General features: G+C 47.1%; 1 protein-coding gene and 1 long non-coding RNA gene across 14 annotated transcripts in view; one reads left to right on the top strand and one right to left on the bottom strand.

Annotated features, from left to right (window-relative positions):
- Positions 1–9938, top strand: part of ALDH18A1 (aldehyde dehydrogenase 18 family member A1) — a 40396-nt gene extending 30458 nt beyond the window's left edge. For 12 of the 13 annotated variants that reach the window (XM_075504233.1, XM_075504240.1, XM_075504238.1 and 9 more), the window contains 6 exons: positions 3145–3282; positions 3392–3587; positions 3740–3861; positions 6238–6424; positions 7981–8076; positions 9142–9938. In XM_075504233.1, coding sequence (XP_075360348.1) covers positions 3145–3282; positions 3392–3587; positions 3740–3861; positions 6238–6424; positions 7981–8076; positions 9142–9323 — 921 coding nt within the window. In that variant the 3' untranslated portion in view covers positions 9324–9938. The remainder of the gene's footprint in view (positions 1–3144; positions 3283–3391; positions 3588–3739; positions 3862–6237; positions 6425–7980; positions 8077–9141) is intronic. The other variant, XM_075504244.1, reaches the window with a different exon arrangement.
- A 1662-nt stretch (positions 9939–11600) lies between these two features.
- Positions 11601–18333, bottom strand: LOC142411048 (uncharacterized). The gene is made up of 3 exons (XR_012776090.1): positions 17484–18333; positions 16313–16434; positions 11601–11885 (listed from the first exon to the last, which is right to left on the bottom strand). It is a non-coding gene; the product is annotated as an uncharacterized LOC142411048 (long non-coding RNA).
- Between the last annotated feature and the right edge of the window lie 1788 nt (positions 18334–20121).

Below are 20121 nucleotides of genomic sequence, written 5' to 3'. Positions count from 1 at the left end.
AAAATAAAAAAAAGGCTGAGCACAGAAAGCACGGAAGTTCCAGGCTTTGAGTGGTCTGTCCTGTACTGATACTGCTTGTGTGTAGTGAGGTGGAATGATAGCTTTTACTCAGTTGTAGTGAGATGGTGTGAGGAAGAATGGTGTTCTAAGTTCTTAAATACTGAAGGTGCTGGAAAGGCTAGTGAAAATCTTGAATAGTGTACTGTAAGTGAACGTCATTTATCTTGTGCCAGGAATAAGGCAGGCATCTTAAAGGCAAATACCTTCATCTGCAGTGGTGTGTGGGAGTATTGCTGTGAGTAAATGCCGTTATGATGCATGAAAATATGGGGGCTGAACTAATGTTGCAGAGACAACCTTGATCTTGTTTTCTAACTCCTGACTACTTTACTGAGCAACTGTAGTAGATTTTAAAAACAAACCAAAAAAAATTCATTATCAATGCTATTTCCCACAATTAACATTAGGTGTCTAGGAAGATTGATTGAGGAGTTCTCTAACACATGAGCAGGTGTTTGCGGAGAAAGTGATAGGTGCAGGCACTTCAAAAGGAAGTGAGACTCAACCAGTGGACAGCTTGGTACTTCATGCCCAAATTTTGTGAGTGGTGCCCATTTCGTACTGAAAGGGAGTATGCTCTAGGCAGAGTTCCCGTGAAACGAAAAGGCGCTAGTCTCCCTTGTCTACCATTATTAGCTCTGTGCTGCTAGCTCTGTTCTTCATAGATAAGCAGTATGTTTCCCTGTTGAATTCTAGTCTGTCTTCCTGGACTTCGACCCTGGTCTCTTGCCTTGCGTAGCTGATGTCTCCCCCTTTCTCCTCCCCTTTATCTTATCTTAAAACTTACACCAGACTGACTCTTGTTGGCTTTTTTCCCGGCTTTGTTTTACAGACTTGGAATAGCTTGTCTTGGTAGTCGCTTTTCTTCCTGCCAGCCTCCTGTCCTCATATTCACATCAGGTTCTCTGATGCAACTTCAGAGGATCATCTTTGATACCTCTGCGTTTGAATTGCGTGGTTTCTGTTCCATGCTGTAGCTGATAGTAGGATGGTCTCCGAGTGCAGTTCCCTCCTCTTAGTTTACTGCTGCATCTCATGCTTGTTTGGGTAAGCAATTACAGGGGAACTTTGACTTTGCCCTGAAGAGGGCATGCTCGATTTGCTCCCTGGAGGTAGCTTACACAGAGTTAGGTCAGTGCTCAGAGTTCAGTCTTGAACTGCAGTAAAGGTGAAACAATTGCAGATTACCAGTTAAGATTTAATAAGCTTCTAATGAGCATATACAAATAGCATGTTTGCCTCTAATACTTACAAGGCCAAATTGCGAGCATCTTTCACAGACTGCTTCCTGTAGATTCCACCAAATCCAATTGTTGCTCTGAAGTGTATAGTCATGCTCTACTGTTCTTTGAAGGGACTGAACTGTTTTGAAACCCCTTATCTTCTGTTCTCCTTTTAATCACAAACTTTTTTATTTTTGTGTCTTAATTCTTGATTTTTTTCCTTTTCATTTTTAAAATCAATTCATAACCTTTCTTTTAATCTTATGCCTGCAGAGTGGAATTCTTTAGCTAAATAAGCTTATTTGTTTATTTAGCTTTCCCTTCTGATACTGACCTTTGGAGAGGCAGGTACAAGATACTTTCAAAATACAATCAGACTGCTTTTTAGTGTTTAGTTTTATAAGTTAGAAGGACACACAATATTTATGTAAGGCAGGCTTCCTAGACTATTATACTTTAGTGTATTTTTCTGAAGTATTTCTTATTTTTCAATATTCTTTTCAAATTGCTGACAGCAGGATGAGGTAGAATATCAAACATTGTGATTGTTATCCATTTGATATTAGAAGGGGAAAGGAGGTGATCTGAGGAGATGTATCTGATGGGCTTAGCATTTTTCTGTATGAATCAGCATCTAAAGTGTGCCGCTAAGCTAACTGCTTGTTAGGTGTGAGCCTGGCTGATTCTGGCATTCACATCTCAACAGCATACAATTGATATACTAATGAGTGCAGGTTTGGTGATACATACAGATGATGATAATGATACATATGATCTTTCCCAGAAGATAGTAATACAGCAGAATAACTTCAAATGCTTAATTTGTTCGTTCTGAAAGGTTCTAGAGAGGAGGGAATTTTGTTTTCTAAAGGAGTGTATGCTATGTTTTTTCAAGTAGGTGGACAAATTATGAGGCCATTGTGAATGGGATTAGCGTGAGGAAGACAAAAAGGGATACAAAAGTAAAATAAGTCTGGGAAGAGAGCTTTATCATGTCTGACATGCTCCTAGGTAGAAAAGAACAAAAACCTGAAACAAACAATAAAAAAAACTACCACCACCCCTTTGTTAAACAGGTTTTCAGTTTAGTGGGGAAAACACCAATAAGAACTAGTGTCTGGAGACTGAACAAATTGGGTATATGTTTTCAACAGCAGAAGCAATTTTTTATCTAACTTCCAAAAAGTGGTGGCTTCTTTGGAGCATTTTTTTGAAATATGATCTAGTTGTTTTGCTGGACTCAAATGGGTGAAATCTGGCACCTTAAACAGAAAGGCAACAATATCAGTCAGTTCTTCTGGTTATAAACATGAAAGCAAAGTGATACAGGTGATGCTGGGCATATTGTCTAGAAGTTTTCTTTCCCACACTTACAGCAAGTGTTCGCTATTTATGACTTCTGTTTTAGACAGCACGATGAAAATGTTCTTTCTGCTCATAGGAAGAGCTCCTTAGCCACTTTCTGCCAGAATAGCTAGGGACAAGAGTTCTTGCACCTAAAATTATTCTCTTTGGCATGATTGCCCACACAGCTACCCAATTCATACCAGAGCCTATGTCCGGGGTTTCCTCTGAGTTGTCACTGCAGTCTCCCTCTGGCAATAGTACCCTGAAAACTCAAGTTTGTTCCTGAAACACTAACACATTTCATTTCTGGAGTTAAATGTACTGTTACTTGTAATGTTTTTTTGGTGCCATAAAATTAAAACCATAGATTAACGTTGAGTAAATCAACAGGATTAAAAATCCTGTTCTTAATCTGTTTTGTGGGTGTAATTCTGACAGAAGAGACAGATTACTTCTCTCTCTTGCTCTCTCTTTCTTTTTTTTTTTCTTTTTTTAATAAATTCTTTCCTGACAGGTGTCTGCTTTGGCCATAGCCAGTGGAAATGGCTTACTACTTAAAGGAGGGAAAGAGGCAGCACATAGCAATCAAATCCTTCATCATCTGACACAAGAAGCACTCTCCATTCACGGAGTCAAAGATGCAGTGCAACTAGTAAGTGCCTAGAATTAAATCAACAATTTCTTTGCTATGGTATGTATAAAAAGTATGGGCAGAACTTGAGAGTTCAAACTGTAGACTGTTTGTATTGCAACTACCACAGGTGAACACAAGAGAGGAAGTAGAAGATCTCTGCCGTTTGGATAAGCTGATAGATCTAATCATTCCACGTGGTTCATCACAGCTAGTCAGGAATATCCAGAAAGCTGCTAAGGGAATCCCAGTGATGGGACACAGCGAAGGGATCTGTCATGTGTATGTGGACACGGATGCCAGCGTTGAGAAGGTCACACGAATAAGTAAGCTGGGAGAGGGTGACTTGAATCTCATGGGTGTAATTGAACTTCGTATTTGGAGTATGCGATATGGTTATGGTAATTGATAATTCATATGCTGTTCAAAATCTTCGTCATAAATTTTATGTAACCAATTATCTACTCTTAAACCTCAGTCAGAGACTCAAAGTGTGAATATCCTGCTGCCTGTAATGCTCTGGAAACTCTCTTAATTCATCGAGACTTGCTGAGAACCCCGTTGTTTGATCAGATCATAGACATGTTGAGAGTAGAACAGGTTAGTCATTCATATCTGTGTTTTGTTTTGTGTTGTTTTTTTTTTTCCTAACACTTTAGAAGCATTTGGTCTGGCTGGTGTAGCACCGTTTAGTTTTATGATGGCATAACACTTAAGTTATCCATATGTCTCTTTGTACATGTAAATGAACTTACAGAGAACTTTCTCTGCTTCTCCACACAACCCTAAGTTTTTCTGTAGAAATGATCTGAAATTAGCTTCTTCAGAACAGCTACATGCCATTAATGGGATACAAATACTTCTTTTTATATAGCAAAAATCATCTTCTGCCTTAGAAGAGCATATACACAACCCTTTCTCTACCCTTCTTAATTCTGACTTAATTGCTGTTAACCTCCCAGACGCAAAGCCTCTTATTCTTGAATCTATTCATTTAGCTTCTTACTCAAGTGAATTCCCTTTCTGTTTTTCTCCTTTCTGAATCTGCTTCATCCACATTTTTTTAAAACCTTTCATCTTGCATGCCCTTTATCCCCACCCATTTTCCCTCCTAGTAAGTCAAAGGAACAGCAAAAGGCCAGTATACTAATTAGTTGTCTTGACATGGGTAATGTTTTGTCAGTAAAGATAGCAGAGATACATTGGGAGAGAAATATCCATGAAGTAGTGTGAACTGCACATAAATCAAGGATTTTCACACAGCAGCATGTACTTGGCAAACAGAGTGTACAGACAGTGATTAATGCAGGTAACAGAGAGAGGCCATATGTTTTGATGATGTTGAAAGGGTCATAGTAAAAGAAGCTGATAGGTAGCCAGGAGCAAGTCCTCACTTAATGGATTTTTTTTTTCATGTCTTGTTTGGTAGTTTCTTCGGAAGGGTAGAGTGAAGGGTAGATCTCTGGATTTTGGATGGGAGGAATGTGAGGACTAGTGCATCTCCACCATCACCCACCCAGCTCCTAATACAGTGGGGGGGATGTTACCTCTGTCTGATCTGACCTGGCAACAAGAAACATGCAAATATTGGGCAGGATTATGCAATTAAAGTAATTTATAGTTGCACAAGAAAATGCTGTTTTACAAATACCTTCTTAAAAGCCTTCAAATTTCAAACTTTGCAGACTTGTGCCTTATTTCCCATTTATGTTTGTCTTGTCAAAATTTCCTGTGTTTCATTTGCATGGGGATTTCTCTGCTGTATCAGTTCTAAATTATCTCTCATTGTTTAGGTGTCTCGGCTGCTATGATTAAACTCAGAGGTTGATAATGCATTAGAGCTTCTTTATAACAAATGAAAAATATCTGCATGAGTTTTCTTGTTTTGGACCCAGTAACTCCTTTGTGTCTGGAACATATGCTTCAGAGAGGGCTAATGTCAGTTTACAAAATAAAAGGGTAAAACCGTTCAAGATCTTAAGTCTTTTGTAGGTGCAAACTTGGAAGCATTCCTGTAGTTATTCTCTGCACTGCAGTTGCTTTCTTAAAACAAGGGCTGGCTGCAATATTTTAACTGTTTTCCCAGTACTAGTGTTGTACTGTCCTCCTGTGTGATGACTTTCTAAGTGATGCGATTGCTTTAAATAGTTTGAAATTTGCTGAACTAGGAGCATGTCATGGTAGGTAGCCAACCTATCATGTCAGCTATTGTACCTTGCCACTAGTTCACCAGTCTGCTAAGTTTCTCAAAGTATGGGCTTATTTTTCTTACACTACATGCAGTGAACATTTGATTCACAAATGTTATGGGTTAGCCCCAGTCAGCAGCTAAATAGCATCCAGCCGCTCGCTCACTCTCCCCTGCCCCAAGTGGGATGGGGGGAGAGAATAAGAGGAGCAAAGCAAGGAACCTTGTGGGTTGAAAGAAAGACAGTTTGATAAGTGAAGGAAAGAGGAAGAAGATTCGGGAAGAAGAGGGACAAAAAAAAAGAAAAAAACAAAAAACCCAACCCCCAAAACCCCACACAAGTGAGGCAAAGCTAATTACTCACCATCTGCCACAAGTGGACCAATGCCCAGCTAGTCTCTGAGCAATGTCTACCCTCTTCAAAAACACCTTCCCCTCAGTTTGTATTGCTGCGCATGACATTATATGGCTTGGAATATCCCTTTAGTCAGTTTGGGTCAGCTGTCGTGGTTGTGTCCCCTCCCAACTTCCTGCACACTCCCAACCTTCTTGCTAGGGGGACAGAGTGGGGGAAAAAGAGAAAGCCTTGATGCTGTGCAAGCTCTGTTCAGCAACAGCCAAAACATCGGTGTGTTTTCAACACTGTTTTAGTCACAAGTCAAAAACATAGCACCATAGCGACTGCTATGAATCAAATTAACTCCATCCCAGACAGAGTACAAGAAGCCACACTTTCACCTGGAAGGCATTGGTATGGTCAGCAGCACAAAATGTTTCTGGTGTTGCAGGTGAAGATTCACGCTGGCCCAAAGTTTGCATCTTACTTGACATTCAGCCCTTCAGAAGTGAAATCTCTCCGCACAGAATATGGGGACCTGGAGTGCTGCATTGAGGTGGTAGACAGTGTTCAAGAGGCTGTTGAACATATCCACAAGTATGGAAGTTCTCACACGGATGTTATCATCACAGAGAATGGTTAGTGATCAGTCTGCTTCCTTAAGCTACTGTTTTGGTTTGACTGCCAATTCTTGGTGTTAGTGTAACTACTTACGTTGCAGTAGTTGTTCTTCTCTTGGGTCTGTAGCAGGCATAACCAACTGGAGGCCTATGAGCTAAATGTGCCTACAGTCCTGTTTAGTTCAGGGAAAACATGTTGTTGTGTGGCCCTTATTTCAGGATGTTAAAGAATGTGCTTGAGCAATTGGCCGATGGCAAGGCAGCACATCCTCTTGCCAGGCAAATTGCTTTGTGTTCCTGTATTGTGCAGACTTACCGCATCAGAGGGTTTTGCAGGAACATCTCCTGAATCCTGGAGATGTCCTTAGGCCTCTGAAGGCTGATGAGATGAGCTTCTATAGTACCTCACTAGAGGTAAGAGGGATTGTAGGGAAGATCAGACTTTATCCACTTTGTCTTCCCATGTCATTTTTATATCTTGCAAACAAGGACCACAAATGTTTTTCCCCCTACCTCTCCCAGTCCTTTACTTCCCACTTCTGCATCCCTAATATAAAAGCTGCATTTATCTCAATTCGCAGCTTCTTGCCTCTCTGTTGTGAATTTGTGCTCCCTTGTGCAGCTTTGTGCTGCTCCCATCCCTAGCACCTGTCCTGCATGCAGTTTGAACACTGTGCCAGTTCAAAACCTAGCTAGAGCTGCAGCCAGCCAAAGGTTGACTCTCAGACCAAGCCTGGAACTCCTGAGGATCAGCTGCAGTAAGGTCATGTTGATCTGTGGCTGATCAGTGTGTGTGAGTCAAGCAGGCTTCTGTTTCTGTACCTCCTTGCCAAGCCTAAATGAGTGTCACTAAAAGGCATGCATTTGATACTGTAACCTACTGCCACGGGACCTGGTGCGCTAGTGATTTGCCAGGGCGTGTACTGGAAATAGAGCTGGTCTCTAATGTTCATCTTGTCGCTAAGGGCAACTGACCTGCAGGTCACAGCTTTACAGAGAACGAAGTCCTCCAGAGGACTAAGACTTGCATAACTCAGCTTGCTCAGGTCTTGCATGTTCTGTGTTAAACTGGGTGAGTTAGCTGATTTCATGCGGTATTTCTGCATTGTATTTCCCAAATAGTACCTGCAATAGCAATTTAGTTTAGGATTTTTCATTATCTGGAACAGTTCCATGTTTGAAATTAATGGAAAGCTGACTCTGTAGTTTAACTATCTCAGTTTGACTGCAAAATGTTGTTTGGGGCAGCTGTCCTTTCTCCCCAGTCATACAATTATCCCTGTTTGCAGGTTCTAGACTGGATGTATTTAGAATTAAACATCTTTTTGCTTTCTTCTAATCTTTGCAAGCTTCTTGACACAGCTGCAAAGACACAGCTGTTACTACTTGATAAGCATACTGGGAAGAAGGTATAAATGAATGTGTCTTAGCCCAGGCTGCTTAAATACTGTCTGACAAGGTTGCATGTGAAAGTTGTATTGTTCTATCTGTTCACTGTATTATGTTGTGTTTATTGGAGTGCATGATCATTCTGTATGTACTGGATTTTATTTTTCTCTCTGCCTCTTTCCCAGAGAAAACGGCAGAGTTCTTCCTCCAGCATGTGGACAGCGCTTGTGTTTTCTGGAATGCCAGTACCCGATTCTCTGATGGCTATAGATTTGGACTTGGTAAGAGAGAAAATACTGCTGGGATGTGACTGCAGGATTTGCTGTTGTGTGAAAGTTGTTGTGTGAAAGCTGTTGTGTGAAAAGTGTGGCAGTCTGAATCCTAGAAGATAGGATGAGTCTCTGATCTTACTGTCTAATATAAGGTTTTCAGGAAAGGTACCATAGGAAAAGTTGAAGCCTAGACATTTTGTCCATGCAGAACAGCAGATAATTGAATAGATCTTTCCTGCCAGAACTAGCTAATACTGCTATACAGACTATATAGATTAATTTAGCAGCAGGGAGCAAAGATGTTTTGGATCCTTTGAAGCTCTATTCAATCAGAATAAAGTCTGTTGCATGCAGGTAATGATAAAACAATGTAACATAGGATCTGAAACTGGTGAACAGGTTTTCTTTTGTTTATCTTTCTAATGGTGCTGTAAAGAATGCCATGCTTCGTTCCTGCTGGGCAGACTGAGCTGCTGTCCAGTGTGCCAGCCCTGCAGTATTGAGGAATGAAAGGCGGCAACCAAACTGAGTATCAGTTGCTTAAATAAACAGGTGCACCTACTGTGCATTGCAGAAGACAAGGGAAACATTCTTTCCTGAGGTAGAAACTCAGAAATCTCTGTAGCAGGCTATTACTGTGTCAGCTGGAACATTCAGTGTTCCATGCGATTAAAAAATTCTAGTTAGGGTCTCACAGTATCTCTTCAATATGATAAAAAAGGACATAAGATCACAATCTTGACTAATTTAGCTTTTTTTTTTTTTTAAGGATTAAACCCTCAGAAAACAAGTCTAAGATCCATGTAAGAGATACCTATCTCTCTTGCATCTTTCTCTCTAAAAGTAACTCTAGCAGCCAGAAGTATAAATGTTACAATTTATAATGTAATAGTTAAGGTCCTCTAACTTTTTAATCGCAACAGGTAAACATAACTTCTGGCATTTGGAGAGGAGCAGAGAAAGGCAGGTCACTGAAAGGCAGGCAGCTGTTTTTACATAAAGGTGCAAAACTGCTTAGTATGGAGTGAACATCTTCTGAGGATTAACTACCTTTATCTTGTGTGTTTCCTGCAGGTGCTGAAGTGGGAATTAGTACTTCTCGTATCCATGCACGTGGACCAGTGGGAATTGAAGGACTCTTAACTACAAAGTGGTTGCTGAGGGGGGACAATCATGTTGTTTCTGACTTCTCAGAACATGGGAGCATGAAGTACCTTCATGAGAGCCTCCCTCTCCCTCAGAGAAATACCAACTAAGAACATCAGGGTGGGGGGGAAACCCAGGGGTATAAATATTTCCTGAAGATGTTCAGGCCTCAGGGCGCTCTCTGGGGAGGCAGTTTGTTTTTTATCTTCAGGAACATTGTTCTCCGTTGCTGTGCAGTACAATGAATACAAAGTGATCCCATCTGTGAGATTTTTTTTCCCTGCCTCTTTGTGTTTCCTTAGAAAGTATCTGCAAACTGACCTCGCTTTTCCCAGAGACAGACTTCTTCAAAACATACAAATCGTTCATAGTAACATAGTAACATAGAAATCGTTCCTTATATCTGCTGCATTCTTTTTTTACCCCAGTGTTCTCTATAGCAAATATGCTTGGTGGTGGGGCATAGTTTTTTTTTCCATAAGTCTTTGTTTTATTCAAATCTCTGTTCTGGAGAATAAACTTTATAGCTTCTTTTCTTCAGTCTCATGATCATGGCAGCTCTTGAAAGCTGAAAAGCTTTACGCTTACTTTCTTTGTATTTGATCACTCTTGTGATAAGGGGACAGATGTTCCCCACGTGTAGTAAGCTTTTGACCAAGAAACTTTTTATATCTAATTTCTTTGTATTGTTGACTATTGTAGATAAATAACACAGCTGTCTACTACATGAATTTTGTTACTCATTTGTACCGAAGGTTTATTTTTCTTTGGTTTTATATAAAACTTAACCATTCCACAACCCCTCCTCCGAAAGCGATACTCCGCCTTTTCCTGAAGAAACGCTTCCCTTGCTGTCCCGCGCGGGCTCACGCGTGCGCCCTACGGCGAGGGGCGAGGTGCAGCGCTCCCCCGACGGCAGCCAGGCGGGGCCGGCGGCTCGGTGCTCCACAGCCGCGCTCAGCGCTGCTCGCACAACCGTACTGCGGCACACTCTGCTCTCTGGCGCACCGCGGTTCAGCGGCACGTACGGCCGGCTCCGGCGCGCAAATGTGCGAGTCGGCTGCGCTGCAAGCGCCGGGGCAGCACCGCTGCGGTACCGTGCTGCGAGCCGGCCGCGGCCTCCTCTGCCCGCTTCTCGCCGCCGCTACTTCCGCCTCTGCCCCCGCGCCGTGGGCGGCTAGCGCATGCGGGGTGCTCAGGGGCCTGTTCCGGACACACCCCCCCGCTCTCCCGCTCGGCGCATGCGCGATGCACAGGAGCAGCATGGCGGGGCACAGGTTCTGCTTCTCCTCCCCGCGGACGCTGAGGGCCCACGGAGGTCGGTGACGCGAGCGAGGCGCTTCGATAGCCGCGGGTATCTCCTGCTCGCTGGAGGCGGCACGGCAGGGAAACTCAGCCCGGCGCCGGGGGGGCCGCGGCGCAGCCCCTGCTAGCAGCACGATGAGGGGGGCTTTCCCGAGCCTTGCCCTGCCGTGAGGGGCCCTGGTGTCATCTCGGCGGCTGCCGGTGCGTGCGCTCGGCCCCGGGGACACGGACAGCCGGGAGCGGCGGGCAGGTCCTGGAGCAGGACGGTGGTGCGGCGGCTCGGGGACGGTGCTGCTGGGGCACGCCTGCCCAAGATTGTTGGCGAGTCGCAGGGAAGCTTAAAACCGACCGAACAGATTTAAGGATACCTTGAATCGGGCATGATAAATGCAACCCTAAGAGAGTTACCGGAGAGCTGTTACTGGGGAAGCAAGAAGTCGGAGAAAAAACAGATTCGCCCCCCCCCCCCCCGCCTCCGGGTACCTGGAGGCCTCCCCGCCCGCCGGCACGAACCACGGGTGCCTCCCTAACCAATTAAAGCTTCCCCTGAGGCTTCCCCAGCCCTGCTCACCCCACACGAGCCTGCCTGTAGCACTGGGTCCTGCGTGTCCTCTGCTATCTCTCTCCGGGCACCCAGCCCCACCCGGGCAAGCACCCGCAGGACCCATATGCACTCAGCATCCCTCTGGGATGGGACCCCCACCCTGACCCCCTGAGGCAACCCCCCTCCTTCCACCTTGCACGCTTCTCCCCCACCCTCCCCCCACCCACCAAAACAGCCCCTAAAAGTTCTGAAACCATCCATAAATCCTGTACAAAGCCCCCAATGATCCCCCTTACCAGCCCCAATGCTGAAATACTCCATACTCCACCCCAATTTTTTCACAAACTTGAGAACCTTCCCCAAAGCCTGTCTCATTGCCTCAGAAAAATCCCAAATGCTGTCTTAACAGCAGCAAGCTGGCCCTTGAATACACTTTATTCTCATACAATGTATCATTAGAATCAATTAGGGGAAACAGCAATATCGCCAGAAATTTCTATAGAAGGAGGAGTTCCAGCATGGACTAAAATAACTTCTGTTAAAAACTGCTCCTTGTTTTTGTCTCCCAGAGGCAGCACTGAGGATTAAGTAATCCATTCCTACACTGTAGATACCATTGGCTGTATTTGGCTTAGCTTTGCTTTGGTTGTTTCTGTTTTGTTTTGTTTTATCATATATGCATATGAACTGTATGTAATACTTACTGTTTAGAGTAATTGGCATAGCTGAAGTTTAAGAACTTGGAAGAAGGTAAACCAGCTGAAGAATAAAATCAGGCAATTCAAACTGTTTCTGTCTCCAAACAAGAGCAACTCCGTTTCTCCTAGTGAGGAAGGATCACTATTAATAGTCATCAGGATAATAGATCACCAACATATAATTCAATATAACAGAAAGTATGATACATATAAATATTTGTGTGTAAATGATTTTTTTCATCAATGAAGTCTTATAAAGAGCTATAAGACACCAAGTTATTTTCTTAAGTGGATGTTAGTTAAGTGACCAGAGCTATAAAACAGGAAATGATAGAGAGAAACATCTGAATTGTAAAATTCTCTGGGCAGCGCTGAGAACAGAACACACAGTGAGTCCCAGGCCCTTTGGTCTGTGTCCCCCTCTTCCCTGATCCGGTCCCTCCCTGCCCCTCCTTCCCATTGCTGCCTGCGTCTCCACCTGTCCCTCCTTCCATGTCTCTGTTGCACTGTTGTTCATCCCTCTCCATACCTCCCACATCCCTCTGCCTATCCCTCCACCTCTTCCTACTCGAGTCCCTCTTTACCCCCTTCCAGTCCTTCTTAACCCCCGCTCCATCCTGCTGCTTGTGCATCCTTCCCATCTTCTGCCTGACTCTTAATCTCCCTTTTCCTCTCCTCCCCTCCCCATCCTTTTGTCTGGGTCTATACATCTCTTCCTTCCACTTTCTGGCTCTCTTCCCAGCTTTCCAACCTTCTCTTTCTCTCTCCATCCCTCTGCTCAGGTCTATACATCTCTTCCTTCCACTTTCTGGCTCTTTCCAGCTTTCCAACCTTCGCTTTCTCTCTCCATCCCTCTGCCCAGCTCCACATCTCTGTTTTTCCCTCCATCCCCCGATGAGGCTCTCCATCTGCCTCCTTCTTCCCCCTCCCTTTGGCCCTCCAACCTCTATCCACCTTTTCATTGCTCTCTTTCCCTTTCCATCCCTCTGTCCCCTTCTCCATCTCTCTCTTTGCCTTTCCATCCCCTCTGCTTGGCTCCCTGTACCTCTGTCCAGCTCCCTGACCATTGTTTCCACTCTGTGTATTCTCTGTGGCTCTCCATCCCTCTCTTTCTCTCCATGGATCTGGTTACCTGTCCCTCTGATCCTCTCAATCTCATCTTAATCTCCTGTCTCTGTTCCCCATCCCTCTCTCCAGTTCCCTGTCCCTCTATCTGACTCTACAAAATGCTTTTCCTCTCTTTGGGTCCCCATTCCTGTTATTCCTTTTTAATCCCTCTGTCCACATCTACCTCCCTCTCTTTCACTCCCGGTCCTTCTGTCTGGCTCCCTGTTCCCCTTTTCCCTTTTTATCCCTCTCTTCAGTTCCCTGTTCCTCTGTCTGACTATCCATCCATCTCTCTTTCTCTCATTTGCTGCCTGTTTATCTTTTTGTCTGTCTAGCCATCTCTGCTGATCCTCATCCGTATTCTCTCTGTCCCTCTGTCAGGTTCTCCATCCTTCTCTCTCTTCCTATCGTTCTGTCTGGCACCCTATTGATTTGTTCGGTGACCTGTCCCTCTTTTCCTTTCTTCATCCATTTGTCCGTTTCTGCATCCTTCTTTTGCTTTCTTTTGCTCCAGTCCCTCTGTTTGGCCCTCCATCCTTCTCTTTCCCCTCCTTCTATCCAGCTCCTCATCTCTATGTCCAGCTCATGGTCCCTCTCTTTCTCTAACCATGCCTCTGTCCACCTAGCCATCCGTCTTTTTCCCTATCTACCTGTCTGTCCACCTCCATCTGTCTCTTCCACTCCCCCTCTCTCTGTCTGGCTCCTCATCCCTCTTTTACTCTCTGCACTCCTCTGTTTGCTTCTCGATCCCTCCTTTCCTCTCATCCACTCCTGTTTCTGCACCAGGGGGGCTAGGAGTCTGGTGAGGTGAGAGATGGTGCCAGGTTCTTTCTGGATCTCTGTAAGAAAGGCCTGACAACAAATGGCTTAATAAGGTAAGAGTTATAGTAAATGGAGTTACATCAGGCCGGTGGCCAGTTGCCAGTGGGGTTCTCCAGGGCTCAATTTTAGGGCCAGTGCTCTTTAATGTTTTTATAAGTGTCCTGGACGCAGGAATCAAATGTTCATTAAGTTTGCCAATGATACTAAACTAGGAGGAGCTGCAGACTCCCTCGAGGGTAGAGAGGCCTTAGAGAGAGATCTGGATAGACTAGAGAGCTGGGCAATCACCAACTGTTAGCGGATTGATGCACAGACTCCGATTGAGGGGTAAATCGAAGACCCTTTATTGAAATATTACATGGCTTATATACTTTCTAATTGTTTGTACATGTGCTACTGAGAGAACTCTTATTGGTTTATATGTCTTGTTCACGCATCCTTCATGCGTCCCTTCAGCTAGTACGATTGGCTATCTTTTTGCAACTTTACAGTTCCTTTCTTCACAACAAAAAATCACGCGCTTGCTTATCTCCCACTCCTGCTCCTCATACACAGCCTCCTACCCTCGGACATGACCTGGACCCTCAGTACTTCAATCTTGTTAACCCTTTCACTCCCGCTATGCCTAATTCCTCCTCAACCAACCGTATGAAATTTAACAAGAGCAAGTGCTGGATTCTCCACTTGGGATGGGGTAATCCTGGTTATACGTACAAACCGGGGGACGAGAGGCTGGAGAGCAGCCCCACGGAGAGATCTGGGGGTTTGGGTTGATGGCAAGTTGAATATGAGTCAGCAGTGTGCCCTGGCAGCCCAAAGGGCCAACCATGTCCCTGGGTGCATCAAGCAGATGATTGTCCCACTCTGCACTGCACTGGTGCAGCCCCACCTCGCGTACTGCGTGCAGTTTTCAGCACCTCAATACAAGGACATTGAACTATTAAGAGTGTGTCCAGAGGAGGGCGACCAAGATGGTGAAAGGTCTCGAGGGCAAGACTTACGAGGAGCAGCTGGGGTCACTTGGTTTGTTCAGCTTGGAGAAGAGAAGGCTGAGGGGGGAACCTCATTGCTGAGGGTTGCCCTCATCGCAGTCTACAGCTTCGTCAAGGGGGGCAGCGGAGGGGGAGCTGCTGACCTCCTCTCTGGGGACCAGCGATAGGACACAAGGAAATGGAATGAAGCTGTGTCAGGGGAAGTTCAGATTGGACATTGGTAAAAGGTTCTTCACCGAGAGGGTGGTCACAGCACCAAGCCTGTCAGAGTTCAAGGAGCGTCTGGATGATGCTGTTAGTCATATGGGTTAGTTTTAGGTAGTCCTGTGAGGAGCAGGGAGTTGGACTCAATGATCCTTACGGATCCCTTCCAACTTGAGATATTCTATGATTCTGTGATTCATCCTCTGTCGTGTACTTACCTCCTTTTATGCTTTACTCAGCTTTAGGGCTGCAGAGTGACAAAATTCAGCCAGCTCCTCCTTGATTTTATTGAGTATTTTAAAAATTGAACATCCTCACTTTCCTCTTTAGTGAGAGACCCTTTCCTAACACACCCTTTCTGTGGCTCTGAATGGCTGTTTTTGAGTTGAATTTTATTAAAATGAACAATTGACCCATTCATGTTTATCTCAAGCAGGGATGAGCTGAATGGATTTAAAAACATCTGAACCTCTTTGAACATTAGAAGTTGTCAAATGTAGAATCTCTTCAATCAAATGACCTGGAAGTGAACCATGAAAAACATGGAAGCATCCCTGGCTTTGAACTTTGGCTTTTTGAGTGCAGTGTCTGGGGGAACTGCTCATGTGATCCTCCGCACAGCGCAGCTTGAACCACCCAATTTTCTCACTGCTACCTCTCTTCTGTCTACGTGATGAGTCCCTTTCACTTGTCAGACATCTACCCCAGACTTTGAGCCTCACCTCTGCTATACTTCTCTCATTTGTTTTACCTAACCTCCCTTCTTCTTGTTTGCTTTCTCCAGTATATTTATCTGCCTCCTGACAATAGGCCTTCCCTCAGCAGCTGGACATGTTTTCAGATACTTCATTGTTTCTCTGATGCAATACAACTGCCAGTCTCAATGAGGAGGGCAATATAAGGAATGATCCCTAAAGCATCAGCTGATGGATGGAGAACCATCCGGATTGTTTTCAACGCAAGCATGTGCACTGCACACTTTTCCCCTTTAGTTTCTATATATGAGGAGGAAGGAATAACTAGTCAGATAAAAGCCCCATTCAATTTAGTATTATTGAGAATAGCTCTCTGAAATAGAAGGAAGAAATGTGCAGAATTCAGGGGAAAACAGACACTCACGCACAGAGACACACTCACACCATCCTGGTCAACCGACTGGCCAGGTCCAAGGACCGAGGCTGTCAGGGCTCCCAACACCAGAAAACACACAGCACAGCCGACTGGGCTGCCCCAGCCTCCCCCATTACTGCACTGGGTCACCACACAAGTCCCCGTGGGAGGATTCCAGAGCCCATTCCCAACTGTCCTTGGCTAGCCGCACTTGTACACCCTACCCCTGCTCAGCTGAGCCCACTTGGACTCAGGCTGTATTTTTCCTGAATGCATTCAAAGTCCGCATCTTCCATATGCAGCTGATTCCCACTGACCTTGGCTGTGTCTCCCTCATCTTTCTTCTTTCACTCTGAAAGCTACAAAGCCTGTTTCAGCCTACATGGCAACTATTTCAGTGTGGGTTCACACACGTCATGCTTTTAGCATCCAGTATTACCTAAAGGATGGAGAGATTTCTTAGTTCTTTCAGCATTAAAAAAAAAGAGGTCACGTGCATTTCCCAGCATTACACTTTTATTCCCTATTACCTAGCATCACTTTAGCAAAGATAACTTGCATCACAGGAGCCACTTCTTGGCTTTCTCTGAGATACTGCTTGCTTGTTCTAGAGTGCCGAGCTTGTGATGAGTGGTGCATGCAGTACCCGAGAGTCAGATTCCTGAGCTGTCAAGTGTATTCCTCATTACTAGTACGCCCATTAGTTTCCAGTCATCACAAACCAAAGGAGTAGGCTCTAACAGCAGCGCCCTGCCTGATGCTATACTTTAACTCTGGAAAAGGTAGTAGCGCATATGTAAGCACTTCATCAGCTTGTGAGATACAGCTCCAGTGGCCATAGCCAACAAGTACAAACAGAAGATGGAGCCTGAAAAATCAGGTGCCTTTTGCCTTCTGCACTTTACTGACAGTACACCATTTCTTTTGCTCTCGTTGATTTCAGGCAGCCCAATTCATCTGTCTTCCTTCAAAGCCAGGGAGTCCGGCTCACTGTATTACCATTACCACCAGTCCTGGAGCTTTTCCAATCGCTCGCCATGCCTGTGGTGTCTCAGGCCAGAGCACACCACATGCAGCCTGTGGGCCTAACTCACCAACAGCCTCTGTCCTGGGCAACCTACACAGAGGAGTAAAAACCTGCCCACCCTTCCCTAGGAAGGATTCTTTCCAACCTTTGTGTATTTTCAGAGCCTTCTGTGATACTTTTAAGGTATTTTCTTTGAAAACTGCCATTTTTCACTTTCAAAGGTTGCCTGATGTATGTTAGAGTCCTTTGCTGTCACCCCTTGTGCCTTTTCCCTTCACATGAAGTTCATAAAAGGGCTTTACTTCCTTTTGAGAGGACTTACCTATTAAACATTAGCCCAAGTGAATTTGTGCTGAGCTAACATTTCCAAAGTGATCGATATTGAGGAAGAGCCATTTTCAGACTCTATGGGACAAAGCAGCAGGAAGGAGGACAGGGAAAGGCAGGGAGATTTCGCTTACCTGCCTCTCCTCTGCTGCTCGCTTTCTCTGCGGACATTATTGATGGCAGCAGTGGTGGGCAAGTGGCTTTGATGCTTATCTTCCCACTTTCCACAAGAGGTGCTGTGCCACTGTACTGGGGATAAGCTGCCATCTGCGACCTCTCATGCAGGGATAGCTGCCAAATTTCCCTTGAGGTCAAAGATGAGAGACTTATTGTCCATTGATGGTAGGAGCCACTGGCTCAGGCTCACAGATGAGATGCCCTGAAAATGCACTCATGAACAATTCCCAGCAGGAATCAAAAGATGCTGCTTGCCACTTCTGCAGGAAAAGATAAGGTTTTGAGATCCAAACCTACCAACAAGAGGAGATGGGTGCCTTAAAAGGCACTTTTAGTCCCCTCATTAGCAGCAGCTGATGAGATATGCCATCCTACGGGCTCAGGTACGTGGTTCCTACCTTTCCCCCTCCTCAAGTGTGGTAGGGCTGCATTCATCCTCTGCACGTGCCCCTGAGCTGCAGCTGATGAAGCAGCAGCCAGAGCAATGAAGCCACCACTCAGCAGGGCTGGGAACATTAGGAGATGGGGAAAGACCCCAGCCCTCTTGCCTCTTTGTTCCTTAAGAATAGGATCACCTTCACCTTCAGAAAAGGAAGGTTATTCTTATTTAAATTGGTGCACAGTTGGCCATGCTCGTTAGGAAGGGAGGGGGCCTGGGAAGCATCTTTCCCAACAGCAGCAAGGCAAAAAGTAAACTGGAGGAGGAAGTGAAAAGAGGGGAGAACATGTTTAAGGATTACATCTTGGCATGCACAGCATGCAATTTCACAACTCGTGTCACACTGGCTAGTGGTAAACCAGAAGCTATTAATCCCTCCCCTACCTCCTGCAAGCATTCTGTGATAACACAGCAGACAGCAGTGACAAGAGCACAGATCTCAGCAGGCACAATCATACCTACCTTGGAAAACACGTGAAGATTTTTAAGTGCATGAATTGCAAAAGAAAAAAAAAAAAGATATTTGCTCAATTAGCCTTAAGGGATCCAAGCTTTTTTTCAGCTCTGCATCTTTTGGTACTTCTTAAAGCAAGGAGCTCTGCTTTGTTGCCTATTTTATAGATGGATGGCTCTAGCAACACATGTTGAGAGGAATTAGTTGTACCTTTGTTCACTGGGACGTTTCTACTAGCCAGCAAGAAACGCCTCATTTTCCTGACCTGTCCGGGGGGCATGCCGGGAGATGTAGTCTTTCGGCAGGGAGCTTCCAGACAGCCCCGCTGCCCTGTGCAGCACGCCGGGGTGCGTACTCGCCCCATGCCGGCCGCCGGGTACCTGCCGGGGCTGGCAGCCGTCTGCCGGCGGGGAACGGCCTCGGGCACGTGGCGCGGGGGGGGGAGGGCGCGCGCCCGCGCTCGCTGCCGCCCTCTGGCGGAGGAAGCGCGGTACTGCAGGTCCGGCACCGCGCATGTGCGGGGGAGGTGCCGCCGTGCTCGCCGCCGCTGCCGTCCGCCGGTAACGGCAAGGAGCTGCTGCGGTGCCTGCGAAGCGCCGCCGCCGCGCTCGATGCTGCCTCCCGGTAAGGAAACGCCGCTGCCGCCGCCCCACGTGCGCGCTGCCGGCGGGCGCTCGGCGCGGGACTGCAGCGCCGGTCTGCAGCGCCGGTGCCGCCCCTGGGCCGGCGCCGCCCGCCGGGTGCTCGCTGCTGCTGGTGCCGCGGCACGGCCGCAGCGCGGTGCTGCCGCCCGGCGTTCGGGCGCCGGCCCTGGCCCCTCCGGCGCGCCGTCGGCGGCCGGCGCATGCGCGGTGCCCGGGAGCGGCATGGCGGCGCGCTGGGCGCGGGTCCCGGCGGCGGCGGGTGTCCCGGGGCACCGGCGAGGCGAGCGAGCCCCTTTGGCGGGCGCGGGGGTGTCTTCTGGCCGCGGTCGGGAAGCCTCCCCCTGCCCGCTGCGGCAGGCTGCCGGTGTGCTGGAGGCGAGCTGGGTCAGGGCAGCCCCAGGGAGTTGCCCGAGAGCTGAGAGAAGGGAAGAGGGGAAGGAGGCGGACATCCCCCAGGCGAGGACGCCGGGCGCCTCCCCGCTTCCAGAGCTCCCCCTGAGCCTCCCCCGGCCCCGCTTGCCCCCCCACCCCGCGCAGCTGCCCCCAGCTCCAGCCCCTCCCCTGAAGCCTGTCCCGTAGCCCCCGGTCGCCCCCAAGCCCTGTCGTGCCAGTGGCAAGCTGGCCTTCCGCGTGTGTCCGGGAGCCCCTGCGGAAGGGGAGGCTTCAGCCAGGGGCGATCTGCGGTAATAACGGTGGCGGCTTCTTCTTTCCCTCTCCCAGAGGCTGCGCTGAGGCCGCGGTTGTCCCTTCCTCCCCTGGGGCTGCCGGTGACGGCACCCGCCTCAGGCTTGCGTGGGTTGTCTGTGCCTGGCCTCGCTCTCCTGGCGGCGTGGGGGCGAACATGGACGGGCGGAGCGCTTGGTGGCTGTGGACAGGAGCTGCGGCGGCTGAAGCTGGAGAGGCCAGAGAAGGGTGGAGAAGAAGAAATCGAAGGCCGGCCGGCCGGCCGACAGCTGCCTCCCGCTGCAGGCAAGAGAGAGCCCGCCTCTCCGGGCGAGGTAGGATCCCTCCTCGTAGTCCGCAGCAGGCCAGGCCGCCAGCGTGCACCGCAGGGTCTG

Source organism: Mycteria americana, chromosome 6 (genome assembly GCF_035582795.1).
Source record: "Mycteria americana isolate JAX WOST 10 ecotype Jacksonville Zoo and Gardens chromosome 6, USCA_MyAme_1.0, whole genome shotgun sequence".
Taxonomy (NCBI): Eukaryota; Metazoa; Chordata; class Aves; order Ciconiiformes; family Ciconiidae; genus Mycteria; species Mycteria americana.
Note: the sequence above shows the minus strand (reverse complement) of the source record. Positions and strands in the feature narration are given on the sequence as shown.